The following is a 17,906-nucleotide window of genomic DNA, read 5'->3' as shown; positions in this document are numbered from 1 at the left end:
ATGTACTAAGAGCATGGGAAAAAGCAAGGAAAGACCACAGGCTTGAGAAATAAGTAAGTTTAGCAAGAAGAATTAAATAATAAAGAAATGTAGGAGCAAGTGTAGCGTGTAAACAAGGAGAAATATATTTTTGAGAACTTTATGGGGTGCAAGAGGTAAAAAGATAAAGACAAAAATTACATAGAAACTATAATGTACTTTCATTAAAGTATTGTTTATAATTGCAATGACATATTGTTTTTATTAAAAAAAAATGAAATGACATGTAATTGCAAAGTTACTTTGTACCCGGAAGGATGTAAGGATGCTGAGCAGGGCTGGAGGGGGTGGACCTAATTTATGGTCTCTTTCTTAGTGTACAGCCCAAGGGCTTCCTAAAGCAATGCACCATCCTTGGCTACCACTATCTGGCCCTGCTAGGCTCTGACTTTTGCGAACACACCCGGCAGGGGACAGGGCCTGGGCAGATCTATGAGATCCCTTGAACAGAGCACGGTTCCTCCCTTGCACTAAGGACCTTGGACTAGGGGACTATGCCAGATAGTGGGTGGATGAGAGACGGGTCTGCCCACACTGTAAAAGAACAGTGGCGTGCTGGACAATAAAATTTGTAATTTTATCACTAAATGAGTATTTCAACATTTTGGAAACATGCTTTTGCCTGTCAAGTTCAGAGCCAACATCCCACATGGTATTCACATGTTCTGTTCTTTTCAGAGGCAACTGGAAGCTTGTGGCTTCTCCAGCTTCTGCACTAATTTTGGTTTTATATAAAATTCAGTGACTTGCAGGAGGCAACATTTCAGGTTATAATCAAAAGCCCACACAACTACTTAAAGGTCATGCAAGTAACTGTAGTGACTGATGAGTGGTAGGAGCAGGGTGGGTCTGTGAAAGGCATGATGGGTGAGTGGTCAGGCTGGTGGAGGGCCTACCCGGTTGCTTTCACTCTTGGAACGGTCATTCTTTGCCTTGGCTGTCTTTTCTGCAAGCTTCTTCTGCCTTTGAGGGCCTCTTCCAAAGAAAATGTAGTTGACAAAGGCATACTCCAGAAGGGCCAGAAACACAAAGACAAAGCAGCCCATGAGGTACATGTCAATGGCTTTGACGTAGGGGATTTTGGGCAATGTTTCCCGAAGGTGTGTGTTGATGGTTGTCATCGTCAGCACAGTTGTGATCCCTACAAAAGAAACAAAAGGGTGAGAGGCTGCAGTTTTGCAGCTCTATTCCTCAGTTTCACTTTTGTATTTTCTCAAACAGCTCGAAATAGTTGGAGATAGTAGATTGAATATTATTAGGTGACCAGAAAGCAACAGAGCATGAAACATGTATGGACATCAGGTCACCACTCAGGTCAGGAAGCTGACATTTCTGCTCCCTGGTGGGGCACCACCCCGTGGCACCTAGCTTAGAGAGAGAGGGAATGGAGAATATATGGAGATATGTAGGCAGCAAAGGAGAATGTGCTTTTTAGGAAAGTTGGAAGAAATGAAAATAATTCCAGAAATTAACATAAAACACTGTGTGTCTGGATGAGACGCTTCCAAGAAGAATGAATCTATGAAGACTCAAAAAAGAGGGTCACCTATGGCCATTAGTGAGGGCTCAGTGAGCCTGCCCGTCAAAAGAAAACAATTCTTACCACAATGCTTTATGAAAAAGGGGAATGAGGCAACGATTTTTATTTTTATTTTTTTAAAGATTTTATTTATTTATTTATTTGACAGAGAGAGAGAGAGACTGAGAGAGAGGGAACACAAGCAGGGGGAGTGGGAGAGGGAGAAGCAGGCTTCCCGCGGGGCAGGGAGCCCGATGTGGGGCTGGATCCCAGGACCCTGGGATCGTGACCTGAGCCGAAGGCAGATGCTTAACGACTGAGCCACACAGGCACCCCAAGGCAATGATTTTTAAAACTGATAGCGGACTTGATCCAGTCCTGAGCTTAAAAAGAAAGGAGTACTTAAAAAAAAAAAAAAAAAGTACTTCAGGGAAGCTCCTGAGGACAGATGATTTCAGAGTCCTTTCCCTCCTCAACTAAGAGTCTATACAAGCTTCTCAGAACATGCGTGATGAAGTCAAAGGCTAATGAATCTTGCCATATTCTGGGGGAACTGACCAGATCCTTTTTTTTTTTTTTAAATCATAATGTTGAATTCTCATAATGTAGTATGTGAATGATTTCTGTTTCCCTAACAGAGCTAAGTCCAGTCTCTAAAAACATGTAAGGACCATATTTTGCAATTATACCATAGCAATGGACTTTTTTTTGTTTTCAATACAAAGATTCCATATTGGATAATTTGAAGACACAGAAAGGAGGGGACATGTCCGTGACATGACTAGAGTTTGTTGAACTGAGTGAAGTCATACATGCAGGAAAGATATGGATTGCTCACTTCTTGGTGGGACAGTAAATACTACAGCTGACTTGCTTTCTCTTAAGACAGCTCCAAAGGGGGGTGCCTGGGTGGCTCAGTCTGTTAAGCATCTGCCTTAGGCTCAGGTCCTGATCCCAGGATCCTGGGATGGAGCCCCACGTCGGGCACCCTGCTCAGCGGAGAGCCTGCTTCTCCCTATCCCTCTGCTGCTCCCCCTACTTGTGCTCTCTCTCTGTCAAATAAATAAATAAAATCTTTAAAAAAAAAAAAAAAAAGACAGCTCCAAAGGGTCAACTCTTTTCTATCCATTCAATTAACTGGTGCCACTGAATGCAATTATCCCTGTGTCTTCAAGGACCCAATGGAGAGAAACACTTCCTCCTCATTGCTATTCATGCCTTCCATCAAAAAGGAGACTTCTGAAAGTGAGAGCTTTAGCCATGGTCCCTCAGCCACAGCAACCTGAAAAATATGATGTCACTGAGGCCAGGGGACAGTGCAGGCCAGAGAGGTCAGTGCTCCCAAGATACAAGGCACAGCCCAGACCACCTCTACATATGATTCCACCAAAGGCACTTCTCTGAGCCCCCAGATCCCACCCAACTCTCCAGTGGAGGGTTTGTATTTGTTAAGCATCTTAATTTGATGCTCTCCGGGTTCCCATCCCATCGTTGGAGGTAAGAATCCTTATCCTGTGTGTCCCACAGAGAGAACCTCCAGACCACAGATCTCTACTTGCTCGGGACCATCTGGAGGGCAGGGAATAAAGCCCAGTCTTTCTGTCACTAGCACATGCTTTCCTTCCACCCACCTCTAAACTGCTATGAAAAGTAGAGGAGGGAACTGAGGCACTGAGAAACTATTTTTGTGTATAACTGCAAACCATGATAGCTTATGGAATATATGGAAATCGAATATGTCAGAATATTTTAAGATTCCCCTTTAAAGTAACATTCATGTGCACCTGGGGACTTTTAAAATTCGAAAATGGCAATGGGATGATTACAGTTTACAAATAAATGTGAAAACACCACGCAAACTCTCCAAAATTAGGTGTTCTCACCATTATTCAAAAATTTTGTAATTTTGCTGCCACAACTTTTTTCCTTCCAAATGTACTTGGAGAGCATGAATGTTCTGGTTCTCTCCAGCTGACTCTTGTGGCTCTCCAGTTGACTATTTTGAGCGGACATGTATAACACAGGCCTCAGTGGATGTCCTGGGAAATGGGCTGAAAGAACACAGGGATAGCAAGAGCCAGCATATGTCACAGGCACTCAGCCTGGGAAAAGCAGCCCTGAGTAAAATGGGACAGCAACCTGGCTCAGGCCCATCAGCTCAGGCTCGAGGAGTATGGTTTTGGGATCAGTGCTCTGTTTGGGCTCACATTAGCTCGTAGTTTAAAAGGCCAGTACATTTACTAATTCTCTGTATCATTTTACTTCCTATCTAGATATTGCGGATGATGGTGGACTGTAGTGATTCACAGACCTGGATGGTACAGCCACATGGCCCAGGCCAAAATCCTAGCTATGCCACTTCCCAGCAGCATGACCTGAGCCTTGATGGTCCACACCATTGTCTACAGCTGATGTGAAGTCTAAATGTGATGCCTGAAAACCATTGGTGATATGTTAATAATGGTAACTGGCAGCGTTAACACTAATAACAACAAATAATCGTATTTATTATTATCATTACAGAAAAATAAATTATTCAGTAGATTCTGGCTTCCTCGAAAGAGACCCACAGCCATAGCCTTGCTTTGAGCTTCCGCCCTCCAAGGGGACCCATCCAACTGCAGTACAGGAGATGACTGAATGGTGCTTTCCATGTTCTTTGTACACTGATCAAGCTGTTCAGTCTTTCTACTAATTGTTAGCCTCATATTATTTCTCATTTAGATTATGCTAATATCGTATTTGAAAAACTGCATTTATACAGATGACTATGAAATAAAAATATAATTTGCTTCATTTAATCAAAAGATACTTTATTTCTCTTCTTTGTGATCAAAATAATGTGGTCTAAATTATTTTAGTTTGAATTTTCCCTTTTAAAAGGACCGGTACTATTATTCACTATTATTCACTTCAGGTTTTTGAGGAAGATCACCTAATTACACCTCCCAACTTTGCAACCTGATGGCTTGTAACACTAACAATTCAACAGATCTGGGAGTCAGCCCCTGATCAGTAGAAGCATAAAACCCTGAAGCGTACAGAACAGCAGTGCAACACAGCTTTGTGAAGGACCAGCGTTTCCCTTCTCAATAGAGAGACAACCCCAGACGACTGCAGGTCCAACAGAGCCCTCGCCAGAGAGGGTGTTCCATGGATATCTTTGTTGAACACTCCTCTGCACTGACCTGTACCTCTAAGATCTCTTTCAGAAATGAGGTGCATTCATCAGCAGCCATTCAGGATGCTGATAACAGCACTCAAAGCATTTTAAAGGTGTGTTACAAGACAAGACAGGTGGAAAAGGGCTGGGGTAGGAGAATTTCTCCAATTAAAGCCCCCAAACCATAGCCATATCTTCTTAAAGAGGCACAGAGCACATTAGCATTTTAAAGATTCTGAGGGATCCCTCAATAGTAATACTTAATAATAGTTCTTGCTTAGCTTTTTTTTTCTTTTTGATCCTTTTTTACAATGTAATAGACAAGATGACTCTTGCATGTACTGTCTACTGACACCATAGGAATCACCTGTAGTGGTTAAGGGAGAGAATCCTGGAGTCTGACTAACTGGATTAAAACCTTTCTTCTGACACTTAAAATGTCATATGACTTTGTACCAGTTATGTAGCTTCTCTGTACCTAATTTTCCTGCTCTGTCAAATGGGACCAATAACATTGCTTATTGTGCTATGGATGTTCTGTAGAACAGGTAAGGTAACCCCATTAGTGGCCTTGCAGAGAACCTGGTACCTGAGTATTCAGCAAATTTCAGCATTAATGATTATTGTGTTGTTATTAAGTGTTCATGACCCTGTGATATACTTTCCCTTAGTTATTGGAGGTGACCTGGTAACATTTCCTGATCCCTGCAGACCCAGGCTCAGAGACCCTGTTCTACATAGGCAGAAGGTGGGACAAAGGGAGTGAGCACGCTGGTATCCTACATTGAGAGCTGGACCTGTTGGACTGTTGTCTGCTCAGACCTGTGGCCCTAGGGTCAAGCTGCCTTCCAGACCCCCAGGCCTCAGGTTCATCCGGACACTGGCAAATGCCCATTCACTTCTGCCTCTGTACTCACATCTGCCTCCCAGACTTGTGACATCTGTCAGAACCTGGCACTCCTCCAGTGGTGAAGCCTTAGCAACTCTGGGCAGACCATTCCTTTGTCCTAGCAAAGCCATAACAGGATGATTTAGGTTTATAGTCATAATGCTATTCTGTTGGAAAAAATGGAATCTACTTTCACATACTGTAATGAGGTTGGGTTGACTACAACTCACTTCAGATAGATTATTTAATATTGTGGAAGACAGTGTCTTACGATTAAGGAGCTATAGAACGTGTATATCTAGAAAATTTAGAAATTCACATTTTCAGTACACCTCACTCCTATTGATGCTAGATAATTACAGTTCTTTGGTACTTATATTTCTTTACTTATCTCAATAATGACAAATTCTCCAAGGCCAATTCAATGTGAAACTCAAGAAGCTTTAGCTTTAGAGCTCTACTTGCATAGTCCTCATCCAGACTTGGGGTGGGGTCTTAGAGATTTTATATTTGTCTATTTTATATTCTCTTTCTTAAAGAGAGACTCTGAAAAGGTATAAGCTAACAAGTCTGCAAAATTTAGATCTGCCCCTCTAAATACATTTTAGTTCTGCTTTTCCAGGTGAGAAGAAGAGAAAATTATTTAACGAAGAGTCATCTAGTAACATTAAAAAAAAAGGAAGGGGGAAACTTACAGAAAGGACCATTGCAACACGGTCACCTCTGCAGGCCATAGAAAAGTCCTGGAGATCTTTTTGAGGGATGCTTTTCTTACTAGACCCATTAAAAATACATAACAATATAGCGCTTTTAGTTTTTGATACTTTCTTCTTTTCAAACTAGCTTTTTATTCAGCTAACACTTTTAGGAATAGTTACCTGATTTCCTATGTGTTAATCTAATCTTGAATGTAACTCTGCCAGTCACCTATCTGTGAGTCTAAACCAGACATCCGCATACACACATGTACACACATTTTCCTAGGGAAAACAGTGTCAATCAACTTGAAGTCCTGGAAAAAGATGAAAAAAAAAAAAAGGGAAGAAAGAGGGATAACTGGAACCCTGAATTCTTATGGTTCTCTCTAAGCTAATTTACCAGGAAAGGTATTGATAATTATTTTCCATCAATTTTTGATATCAAATGTATTGATAATTATTTTCCATAATTTTGCTTTCAGGAATTGAATTCAACCATCCCAGAGAAGGGATGCACTAGATAATTGCTCTTCAGCTCTATACTTATCTAAAATGTATTTAAATGATTATTTCATTCATGCAGCTTCATAATAATTAGCTGAATAGAGAATAATGTTTTTTTGAAAATATAAGCCTTCCTTTAATAATTTAAAAATATTAAAAATATTATTAGAACCTATAAAATATATTGTACATTAGCTAATAATCCAGTTGCCAAATGACCAGTGGCCAGTACAGATCACTAGTGCTCTTGAGAATCACTCAGAATCTAATCACATATTTAAATGCTCATTAAATTGTGTAATTCCAATTACATGCTATAATATTTGACTATTTTTCTGACTTAAAAAAGATGAATACCCAATTAATCAAGTCTTCTTTCTGGGCCACAGAACAATTTTGAACAGGAGATGTTAATCCTTGCTTTAAAATTAGTGTCAAAAATAGTTTTATTATGCAAATATTCGGCAAGCATATTTTCCCTTTCATTGGCATGAAAATTCACATTTGAGCCTTATAATTAAATTAACACATCAAAGGAATCATGCACGAAATTATTGTTTCAAGATAAAAAGTGACTGTATGGGCAAGACTGGTGTCATGATGTCAAAAAATTGTAGTTGAACTATAGCCTCTGAACTTCCTTAATACTGTAATGATACGGTTACTTTACATTTTAGATATCATTTAAAAATAGCACATACCAAGGGCAACTCTAGCCGCAGATGCATCATAATTGATCCAGAAGGACACCCATGAGAGAATCGTAATTAATATAGAGGGCATGTAAGTCTGGAGAATGAAGTATCCAATGTTTCTCTTCAACCGAAAGCTCAGTGAGAGCCGAGGATAGGCACCTACGGTAAAGAGACAAAGATTACACTGGAGAAAAGACATAGCAAAGAGTTTGCTTTGACCTCCACTGTTCAACAGCATGCATTTGAAAAGCTCATGAACTGAGAGGTGGCCACTGCAATTTGCTTCTGTCTGCCTAATGGTATTTATGGAAGAATTGGGAGGGGGGTCCATTTTAGTCTATAAGAGAATATTGAGGATACTCTTCTAAAGTCAAGTGCTCAGCTGAGGACCATCCCTGGGAAAACTTTGGGAAAGTATTTAATTTAGAATACAGAATCATGCCAAGTATCTTGTTCATTGTTTAATTAAGGACTGTTCTCTTCTCCATTGTAAATAGGGGAGATTTGGCTCAAGGTTTTATTGGGCAAAATGGCTTTTACCAGTTGTCCCTTCCGCCCATCTAAAGCAACACTGTACACAGATATGTGAATTGCTGATCCTCATCTAAGGACACTTCCGGGCTACCCTGAGAGCTGGAGAGGCACAGACACAGGGGCCAGCGTACACTGCGATGATCTACTCTGACCACAGACAAGGCATTAAGGAGAGCCTCAGAGAAGCACCTTGTTCGCTTTCTTGTAAATGAATCCCAGTGCTAATCTGATGTGTGCATCTCACTTAGGACACTTTTGGAACCCCACCATCACAAGGTAAGAAAATTGCCCACTGATTATGTCACATTTTGTTTTATATTTGCCTGCTCTGTTTTATTTTGCTTTTCTTAGAGCAAAGCAAGGGTAGTCTCCATTTCTTCCTGTCCACTTCAACTGTCCACTGTATCAGTCCCAAACCTCCCGGCTCCTGATCTAGATTCTAGTGAAGCTGCTGGAAGGACAACCAGTGAAAACTCAATGATCTCTAATCACCAACTTCCTTGCCTCTTTCCCTCCCATCATCACTGATGGACGGTGCTCCCTTCCTGAGATCGCTGTACCTTGCTTCTCTTGACCTCCTTCTACTCCAAGACTGACAAGCTACTACTCTCTTCCTGCACCCAAATATATGCATTTTCCAGACTTCATTCCATGTCTTCTGTGTTTGTCCCTACATTCTTTTCTTTAGCCTGATTTACTCATATGACTATTAGTTCTATGTCGAAGATGAAGACTTATCTCCAGGGTTCTACTTTGGTATCAACTATTTTCAGTCAGAATTATATAAAGGAGAAAAGAAGCCACCTAAGAGACTTAGCACCTAAAGGCTGACAATCTGTGAAGTTTCTTCCAGTCGTTTTTGTGTGTATGTAGAATTTCTTTTACATAGCTCTGATCAAATGCATAGAGCATACTGTCATCAGAGCATAAACATTTTCACACTTATTCAAATTATTTGTAAATACAATTTAAAATTCTTCCAAATTTTCCTTCAAATATATACATATGTACTCTAGTTTATAAATACATTTTCCTGAATGCTACAAATTTAGGTTATTTCCATTTTTACAAAACTATAAATAATATTCTTAAGAATATACTTGAGTAAAGTCCTTTTCTATATTTGGACTTATTTCCTTAGGATGAATATGCCAAAAGAGGAATTGCTGGGCCAATGTTTAGGCTTTTGATACTTATTGCCAAATTACTTTGCCTAAGAATCATGCCAGTATACACATCACTATGAGCACTTTATAGAATTGTCTATCTCACCTTGTAAACATGACAATGTTCCATAATATTTCTTAAAAATAACTTTTGCTAATTTCTTTGGGAAAAATTTTCCTTTCTGATCAATTTCTTTAACTGCATACTTCCTAAATATCTGTTTTTTTCTCTGTATTTAAGCTCATAAATGATCTAATTATATTATTTATTCATTTTTCTCATTTTTTGTTCCTCTTATTGTTTTCACCTATTCATTTAAGTTCTTTTGATACTAATCCTTGTTTGTATTGTCTGCAAGCATTTTCACAGTTGTTTGTTTTAAAACTTGTAATGGATTTGAGTGGGGAACATATAAATACTTAAATTTTTTGTATATAGAATTTATCCATTCTTTTTTCCTTGTTATTTTTAAAACTTGTTTTTAGGCTTAGGTAAGTTCACAATAGAAGTTTAACCACAAACCTACTTTTAAGGTTGGTAATTATTTCAGTGTTCAGTGTGAAGTGTACATGTACACTGATTTTTATTCCCCAAACAGCTAACCAATCCTCCCAACACCATCAGTGGAATAAAATTTCCTTGACATAGGTTTGATAGATTCTATTATTGTTTTATATTACATTTTATGTATATGTGGATCATTGGCATGATGTGCCATTGAGCCAGGTCAGAGCCTCAATGTAGGCTTTCCCATCTCCAAATCCCTGGCCCTATGATCCATCCACACATTCCTGAAGCACAGCATGGACACTCACTGTCAACCCATACTCAAAATCTTCTATGGCTCGCTGCTTTCTATAAAGGTCCAAATATGCATCTGGGAATTTTAGTGTCTCCAAAATGTTTTCCCAAATTAACTTCAGTTTTATTTTCTACTATTTCTCCTCATTAAACAGACCATTTTCTAGCCCAAAGAGTGTCCTCACTGCCTCAAAATAATTGTACATATTTCCTGCCCCTGCTGATTCACACATACTTTTCCCTCAAGAAATGTCTTTCCTTATCCACACTCCAAAACCTTGGTCAAATGCCACATCTTCCATGAATCCTTTCTTCTTTCCTCCAAATAGTAGTTATTACCTTCTTGAGTCATTTTCTTTTTCATTAAAATTATTATTATTTAACAAGGCAAGATCTTCCTTAGTACATTCTACAGTCCCCAAGGCAGAGTTTGTGAAGTGATGTATTTTTCATATACTGTGATACCTAGGTAAATGTCTAAACTATCATAGGTTATCAACAAATACATCTGTTTGCATGAAATCAGGAGTATTTGGTTTAGTTATGTGATTTTCTAGCAAGTGTAATACTCAAAACATTCAATATCTTTATTGAATCTTAGTTTGAAATCCCACAGCAACTTCAATATCTTTACTGAAGTAACTTCAATGTTGGATCGTAGTTTGCAATTTCATGACAATCTCATGCTTTACTTATCACTTATCATTTGCTTCTCTTGTTTCAGATATGTCTCACTATATCCACTATACTTACAATAGTTACTGTATTCATCAGGATAAGCTGACTTATGTTGCAATAACAAAAGGTCCCCCCAGGTCTCTGCAGCTGACAAGAAGGATTTTTTTTTTTCTTGTGCTACATATCCACTTATGCTGTATCTGGAGCACTGCTGGATATTGTGGTAGAAGTGCTACACTCAGCTGCCCTCACATTTCCTTGTCTAAAGCAAGTCTTACTGTCAATCCTTATGTCATTGGAGAAGAGTTTAGTCCCCTCCCAGGGGAGAGCAGCAAATATTTTTTGAGTAAAAAATTAATCTACCATATTCCTCAACTTTCCATTTTCAAGTCAACTTTCCTAATATTTCCCGAAGTATACCTTCTTCAGGGAAACCATTCCCAACAGAGGCAAATATCAATACTTAAGTAATGAAGTACAATTGAGGCTGTTGGGAATTCTTGTCCCTATAACATGGAGGCTAATGACATGAATGCACAGTCAAACATTTAGAAGATCATTATAGACCTTGAGGAAGGGAATACTAATCTGATTTCAAAAATACCTGAATCTCTGAAAATTTGCCAAGATATAACACAAAACTTAGAATAACACAAAATTCATAATACAGAACTTAGAAAATTAAGAAACATACCATTTTCTTATGTATTTGTCCAGTAAATATATTCTACTTGTCGAAACTGAAGTGCCACTTCAAATCAAAACAAGTATTAGGCACTCACCATATGCCCTATCCATTCTAGTCTCATAATTCAGATGTGGGAATGGTGAATGGAGCAGACAACAAAGATGAAAAAGAAGAGGGTCTACACTCTCAACTAGCTCCAATTAATCCATGTCAGAGAGAGACTCATACAGACTGACCTTGGTAAACAGTGGTAAGAGCCATGCTGGAGATACAAAAATATTTTAGAGCATGAGAGCTGGTGATGCAAGAGAGGTTTCATGGCATCTGAACTGAAATACTATTCCTGGTTGGATAAAATTTTTTTTCAGTCAGGAAAGCCTTCAAGGTAAGACTCAGCTGAGCCAAATGAAGAAAAGCCTTTCAATATGCCATGAAAAAGAGACCTCAGAATGTTAATAAACACAAGAATTCTCAGAGATGTTGAGACATGTTCTAGGCTAAGGCCTTTGCCATTTGATATGCATCCTAAAGAGCACATAAAAGTCTTCTTGTAGCTCTGTTAGACAAAGTCCTTACACTGCAGGGCAAATGCCATAATGTATGCTGTATCTATGGGAAAACTCCCCACATGATCATAGCTAATGGTTAATAAAGTTGAGAAGTAGTGAGTCAGCTACAGAAAGATACAGCCTTCAAAACAGCAATAGAAGCTTAAAAATTACAACAGAAAGGCACAGAAGCCCTAAAGCCTGTGTGCCAATGCAGATGTGGTCAGGTTCCCAAGTAGGTGCTGAGCCAACAGACAGAGGAACAGTCCCTGAACACAAGTGCATTGTTCCAGTTCAGAGCTTCCTTGGCAAAATTACCTATCAAAGATGCTGATCTCAACCTTTTCTCCCTAGATGCACTAAAAGCTATGCCAAAAACAAGGCTCTGGATATTTAATCTAGCCTAAATTAATATTGCTCTCTAAAGCATTAATATTGCTGAAGAACTCATAAAAAATGTGGACAGAGTATTGTGTCACCTTTGTGGAGGGAGAGAGCCACTCAAATGTGTCCATAAAGTAATAAACTGTTTTAGCAACTGCGGCAGAGCTGACCTATACACATGTGCTTCTCCCTCTTTAAGGTGGCCACTGTGAGAGGTTCTCCCACCATTGCCTAAGAAGCTTTGTGAGCTCTCAGCGATGCTCTTGGGTTTTTGTTGGCATGGCCTGTCTCATCATGCTGGGCTCATTCATTTATAATCTACTTTTCCACATTATAACATAACCTAAAATTCAAAATAGTGTTAGTAATTTTCTTGCTCCCTTTACAAGTCCCCTTAATTATTTTATGTTCAAAAAATCCATGAAGGGAAGGATATATATGAAATAGCACGGAAAGAAAGAAGAAAAACAGGACAGGAGCTCAAAAAGTTGTTTTCAGATTGTTTCAATAGGCAATGATTCTCCTTTTGATTCTCCACAATAAAACCAGAATGTTGTATCACATGACTGTGAAGCAAAGAGAGGGGGTGTCTAAAGGATCTAGTTTCAGCCTCATGGTTTATTCCTTTGGGAACTGACTATCCTATTAGACCCTCAGTTTTCTTGTTTTGAAATAGGACAAGAATATCACAAGTGAAAAAAAAAAAGATTTTATACTTCATCAGAATTATAGACTATTAACCCACAAAGGAAATCACCAAGCAAATAAAAAGACAACCTGCAGGGGCGCCTGGATGGCTCAGTCGTTAAGCATCTGCTTTCGGCAGGTCATGATCCCAGCGTCCTGGGATCCAGCCCGGCATAGGGCTCCCTGTTCCGAGGGAAGCCTGTTTCTCCCTCTCCTACTCCCCCTGCTTGTGTTCCCTCTCTCGCTGTGTCTCTCTCTGTCAAATAAATAAATAAAAACCTTAAAAAAAAAGACAACCCGCAGAAAGGAAGAAAATATTTGCAAATCATATATCTGATATGGATCTTGTATCTAGACTATATAAAAAAGGTTTACAAAAAAACACAACCCAATTTAAAAATGGACAAAGGACTTGAATAGACATTTCTCCAAAGAAGAAAGTGTCCAATAAGAACATAAAAACATGCTCAACATTATTACTTATTAGGGGAAATGCAAATCAAAACCACAATGAGATACCACTTCATACTCACTAGGATGACTACAATGAAAAAAGATAGATATAGAAATACTATACTATTTGGTGATTCCACTACTCGGTATTTACCCAATACTAATAATACTAATAATATAAAAATACTAATTCAAAAAGATATATGAACCCCTGTGCAACAACATTATTTACAATAACCAAGAAGTGACCCAAGTGTCCATTGATAGTTGAATGGATAAAGAAGATGTGGCTTACACACACACACACACACACACACACACACACACACACAGGAATATTACTCAACAATAAAAAAGAATAAGATCTTGCCATTTATGACAACACGGATGGACTTAGATAATATTATACTAAGTAAAAATAAGTCAGACAGAGAAAGACAAATACTGTATGATTTCACTTATATGTGGTATCTAAAAAAACCAAAAAAATGAATAAACAAATAAACAATGCAGAAACAGATCCATAAACACAGAGAACAAGCTGGTGGTTGCCAGAGGGGAAAAGTGTGGTGAATGGGCAAAATGGGTGAAGGGGAGTGGGAGATACAGGCTCCCACTATGGAATGAATAAATAATGGAGATGAAAGGTTCAGCATAGGGAATATGTCAATGGTATTGAAACAGTTGTATGGTGACAGATGGTAGCTACACATTTAGTGATCACAGTATAACGTACTGAGCTGTGGAATCACTATGTTGTACACCTGAAACTGATATAAAATTGTGTGACAACTATATTTCAATTTAAGAAAAGACAATAGCAAATGTTGGTGAGGATGTGGAGAAATTAGAACCTTCATGTGCTTCTTGTGGGAATGTTAAATGGTGCCATCACTTTGGAAAACAGTATGGCAGTTCTTCAAAAGAGTTAAATATAGTTAGTTACCAAATGACCCAACAATTCCAATCCTACGTACATGCCTATGAGAAATGAAAATGTATCTACAGAAAAACTTGTACATGAATGTTCAGAGCAGCCTTATTCCTAATACCCAAAAGGTGGAAACAGCCCAATGTTCATCAACTGATGAGTAGTTAAATGAAATATGATATATTCATACAATGGAATGCTATTCAGGAATAAAAAGAAATGAGGTATTGATATATGCTGCAACATGGATGAACCTTGAAAACACCATGTTAAGTGAAAGAAGCCAGTCACAAAAGGACCATATACTGTACGATTCTACTTATATAAAGTACACAGAAAAGGCAAATTCATAGAAGCAGAAATTAGATTAGTGATTGCCCAGGATTAGGAGAATTGAGTTGGGGGAAATGGGGAGTGCCTGCTAATGGGTACAGGGTTTCTTTTTGAGTTGATAAAAATATTCTGAAAGTGAATACAGTCATGATTATACAGCTATGGAAATACATTAAAACCACTGAATTGTATAATTTAAGTGGGTGAACTGTATGGAATCTAAATTGTATTTTGATAAATCTATTATAAAGAAAAAAAGAATACCTACTATTGTATTTTACTGGAAATTAAATAGCTTAATTTATATCAAGTAACAAGCATACTATCTGGCCCCAAATACACATTCGATAAATACAAGTTGCTTCTTTCTTTCCTTTTCTTCCTCTATGATGCCTTCTGTGTTCAGGATTCTATAATCTAAAAGGTTTTACCATTGAGCATTTTAAAAAAATTGTGCTAGAGGTTTAAAAAGTAATTCCAAAAGATAAAGGTAGTCGAGAATTACTTTTGCAGAGGAGATGTGGGGCAATGAATTTCTGAAGAAATCTGGCTTCTGTAGTGAGACATATTTCATAGGTCAGGAGCCCTTAAAGGAAAATGATTTCATAGCAACAAGTTGTGATAGCTAAACTCTCATTTAGCACTGAGAGTAAGCTTGCTCTGGGTCCACCATTTTGGATTGAAGGATTAGCACTTGGCTAGGAAATACAGATGAATTGTCTCTTAGGATCCTTCTAACAAAAGTCAATGGGGGAAAAAAGAATGGGAATTTGTCTCTAGAATTTAAGATTAAATTATATTATAAATAAGATAGAGATGAAAATTCCTTTTAACATTTCATATAATACTTTTTCTAGACCTATAGTAGATGTTATTTATAGACCCAATGGACAATTATTTGATCACAGGGCTTTAGTTTACTAAAGCATGGAGTTCACAAATGGACTTTAGAGAAAATTAAATGAATGTATTAACGGTGTGACATGCAGACTTTAAAAACACTTGCAATTTGTCATAATCATAAATGAAAAGCAAAATAGTATTTTGAAAATTGATTTTTGAAAAATAGAAAATTCACATATCTTAACAGAAATGTTTCATTATCATTCATTTTGGTATACTTCTTTTTCTTTCTTCTAATCTTGGCAGAAGTATTTTGAAATAAAGCCAGAAGATATCAGTCCAAATGTACTCCAGAAAAAAAAAAAAGGGAAGAGAAATAAAAACACCACATAATTAAAGAAGCATATTAAATAATCTGTTTTTCATGTATCTAGCAAAAACTTCAGTCTTTTAGCTCACACAAAACTAAAAAGTTAGGAGTAAATTTCAGATTTGGCAAAAACAAAAAATACATCCCAAATTTTGCTGGTCAGCAGAATATGCATTCAAGACCAATACAAAAGATGAAGTCTCAATCTGGTGATCCTGTGTCCAGAGTGATATTTAAGGAGCTCTTTGATTATTAGCTAGATATATTTATTGAAATGAATTTAATGCAGTATTTCTTTTAACCTGACTCCTTCCAACTGCTATTCAGGTGCTCTGCTTGTTTTTTGTTTTTTTGTTTTTTCACAGCTTTTTATTGTTACAACCAAAGACTTAGATCTCCTTTGAGCTTTACAACACTTGGGATAAGTGTTTCCTCTATATAATGTTATTGGAAAAATACAGAATTATATTTTGAAAATGTGAATGCAAAATGTATTCTAATTTTTTTTTCTTTTTTACTCTCATGTATTAATAGACCAAACTAAGTAAGAATTAAATATTGAAACAAGTGTACTTTTTTCCTGAAAAAATAAAGAGGAGTAGAAAAAAAACTAATGGTGTTTGAGTATTATAGAATAGGTAACACTTCCACTGGAAACAACTTGAAAATGGACAAAATTTAAATACATCTCCCTGAAGACACTGGAGAAATAGCAAGCCAGTAAAAATCTGGGCCAAGATCTGGGAGAAAAAAGAAATACAGAAGTGAGCCACATTTCAGGTAGCTGAAACATATACTTTCTAGAAGGAAAAGATGAGAGGTTAAGTAGGACATTTGACAGATTCATGGACTAAAAGAGCAGACACTAGGGACAGAGCACATCAAGTAGGGATTCCAAAGAGCTCTGTCCAAGAAGTAAAGATAAACCAGAAGGATTAACACATACACAAGGACTGGATCTGAACTCAGAATTACCTGTCATGGATTGCTAATACCTCTAGCTGCCTGACAGAGCTAAGCATAGTAGATCCTCTCTGAGGAAAGAAGACATTATCATACACTTTGAATTATGTCCACAATTTCCCCATGGATAATAATAGCAGATTAAACACATACAAAGAGAAAACTGTTGGACTGAAAGATAAGTCAGAAGAAAATTCCAGAGTGAAGCAGGAAGAGAAAATAAAATGAAAATTTCAAAAGGGAAAGTGAGATATACAGAAGATATAGTGGGAAGATCCAATGTTAGAATTGTAAAATTGGAATTAAAATTGGAATCCTAGAATAAAAATGGAGGAGAGAATAGAGCAAAGGCAACGATGGCTGAGAATGCTCCAAAAGTACTAGAAGACCTCAAGCCAAAGATTCAGGAAGATCTACAAACTCCAGTTACAGAGAAAACCATATCTTGTTATATCATAAATATCAATGAAATAAAAAAAAGAAAAAATAATAAAAAATTCCTAGAGGGGGAAGAAAAAACAGATTAATCTCAAAGCACCAATTAGATCAACAAGGGTCTTCTCAATAGAAAGAATGGAAGCCAGATACAATGAAATATCTTCAAGTGGAAAAGAAAAAAAAATGCCAACGTAAATTTCTAGAACCATCATACAAGAATATATGACATAAGGTCATAAACAGTTAAAAAAAAAAAAAACTAGAAGAAATTTGTGACCAGGAGACTCAGGCTAAAGAAAATATATATAATTTTTTATAAAAATGGAATGTTTATTTTTCTGTCTGTGTAGAGGCACTTGGACTGTCATGAGCCATCTCTTCCTTTGTTGAATTTTTTTTTATTCTTATGTTAATCCCCATACATTACATCATTAGTTTTAGATGAAGTGTTCCATGATTCATTGTTTGTGCATAACACCCAGTGCTTCATGCAGAATGTGCCCTCCTCAATACCCACCACCAGGCTAACCCATCCTCCCACCCCCCTCCCCTCTGGAACCCTCAGTTTGTTTTTCAGAGTC

General features: G+C 37.6%; 1 protein-coding gene across 2 annotated transcripts in view; it reads right to left on the bottom strand.

The window, feature by feature from the left end:
• The window catches only part of GABRB3 (gamma-aminobutyric acid type A receptor subunit beta3), a 218,884-nt gene that overhangs the window by 12,119 nt on the left and 188,859 nt on the right, over nt 1-17,906 (bottom strand). For both annotated transcript variants that reach the window (XM_081831476.1, XM_081831477.1), the window contains exons 7-8: nt 7,514-7,666; nt 936-1,180 (exon numbers count right to left, since the gene is read on the bottom strand). In XM_081831476.1, coding sequence (XP_081687602.1) covers nt 936-1,180; nt 7,514-7,666 — 398 coding nt within the window. The remainder of the gene's footprint in view (nt 1-935; nt 1,181-7,513; nt 7,667-17,906) is intronic.

Source organism: Leptonychotes weddellii, chromosome 9, assembly GCF_054177405.1.
Source record: "Leptonychotes weddellii isolate Sample4059 chromosome 9, ASM5417740v2, whole genome shotgun sequence".
Lineage (NCBI taxonomy): Eukaryota > Metazoa > Chordata > Mammalia > Carnivora > Phocidae > Leptonychotes > Leptonychotes weddellii.
The sequence above is the reverse complement of the archived record's forward strand: the minus strand, read 5'-3'. Positions and strand labels throughout refer to the sequence as shown.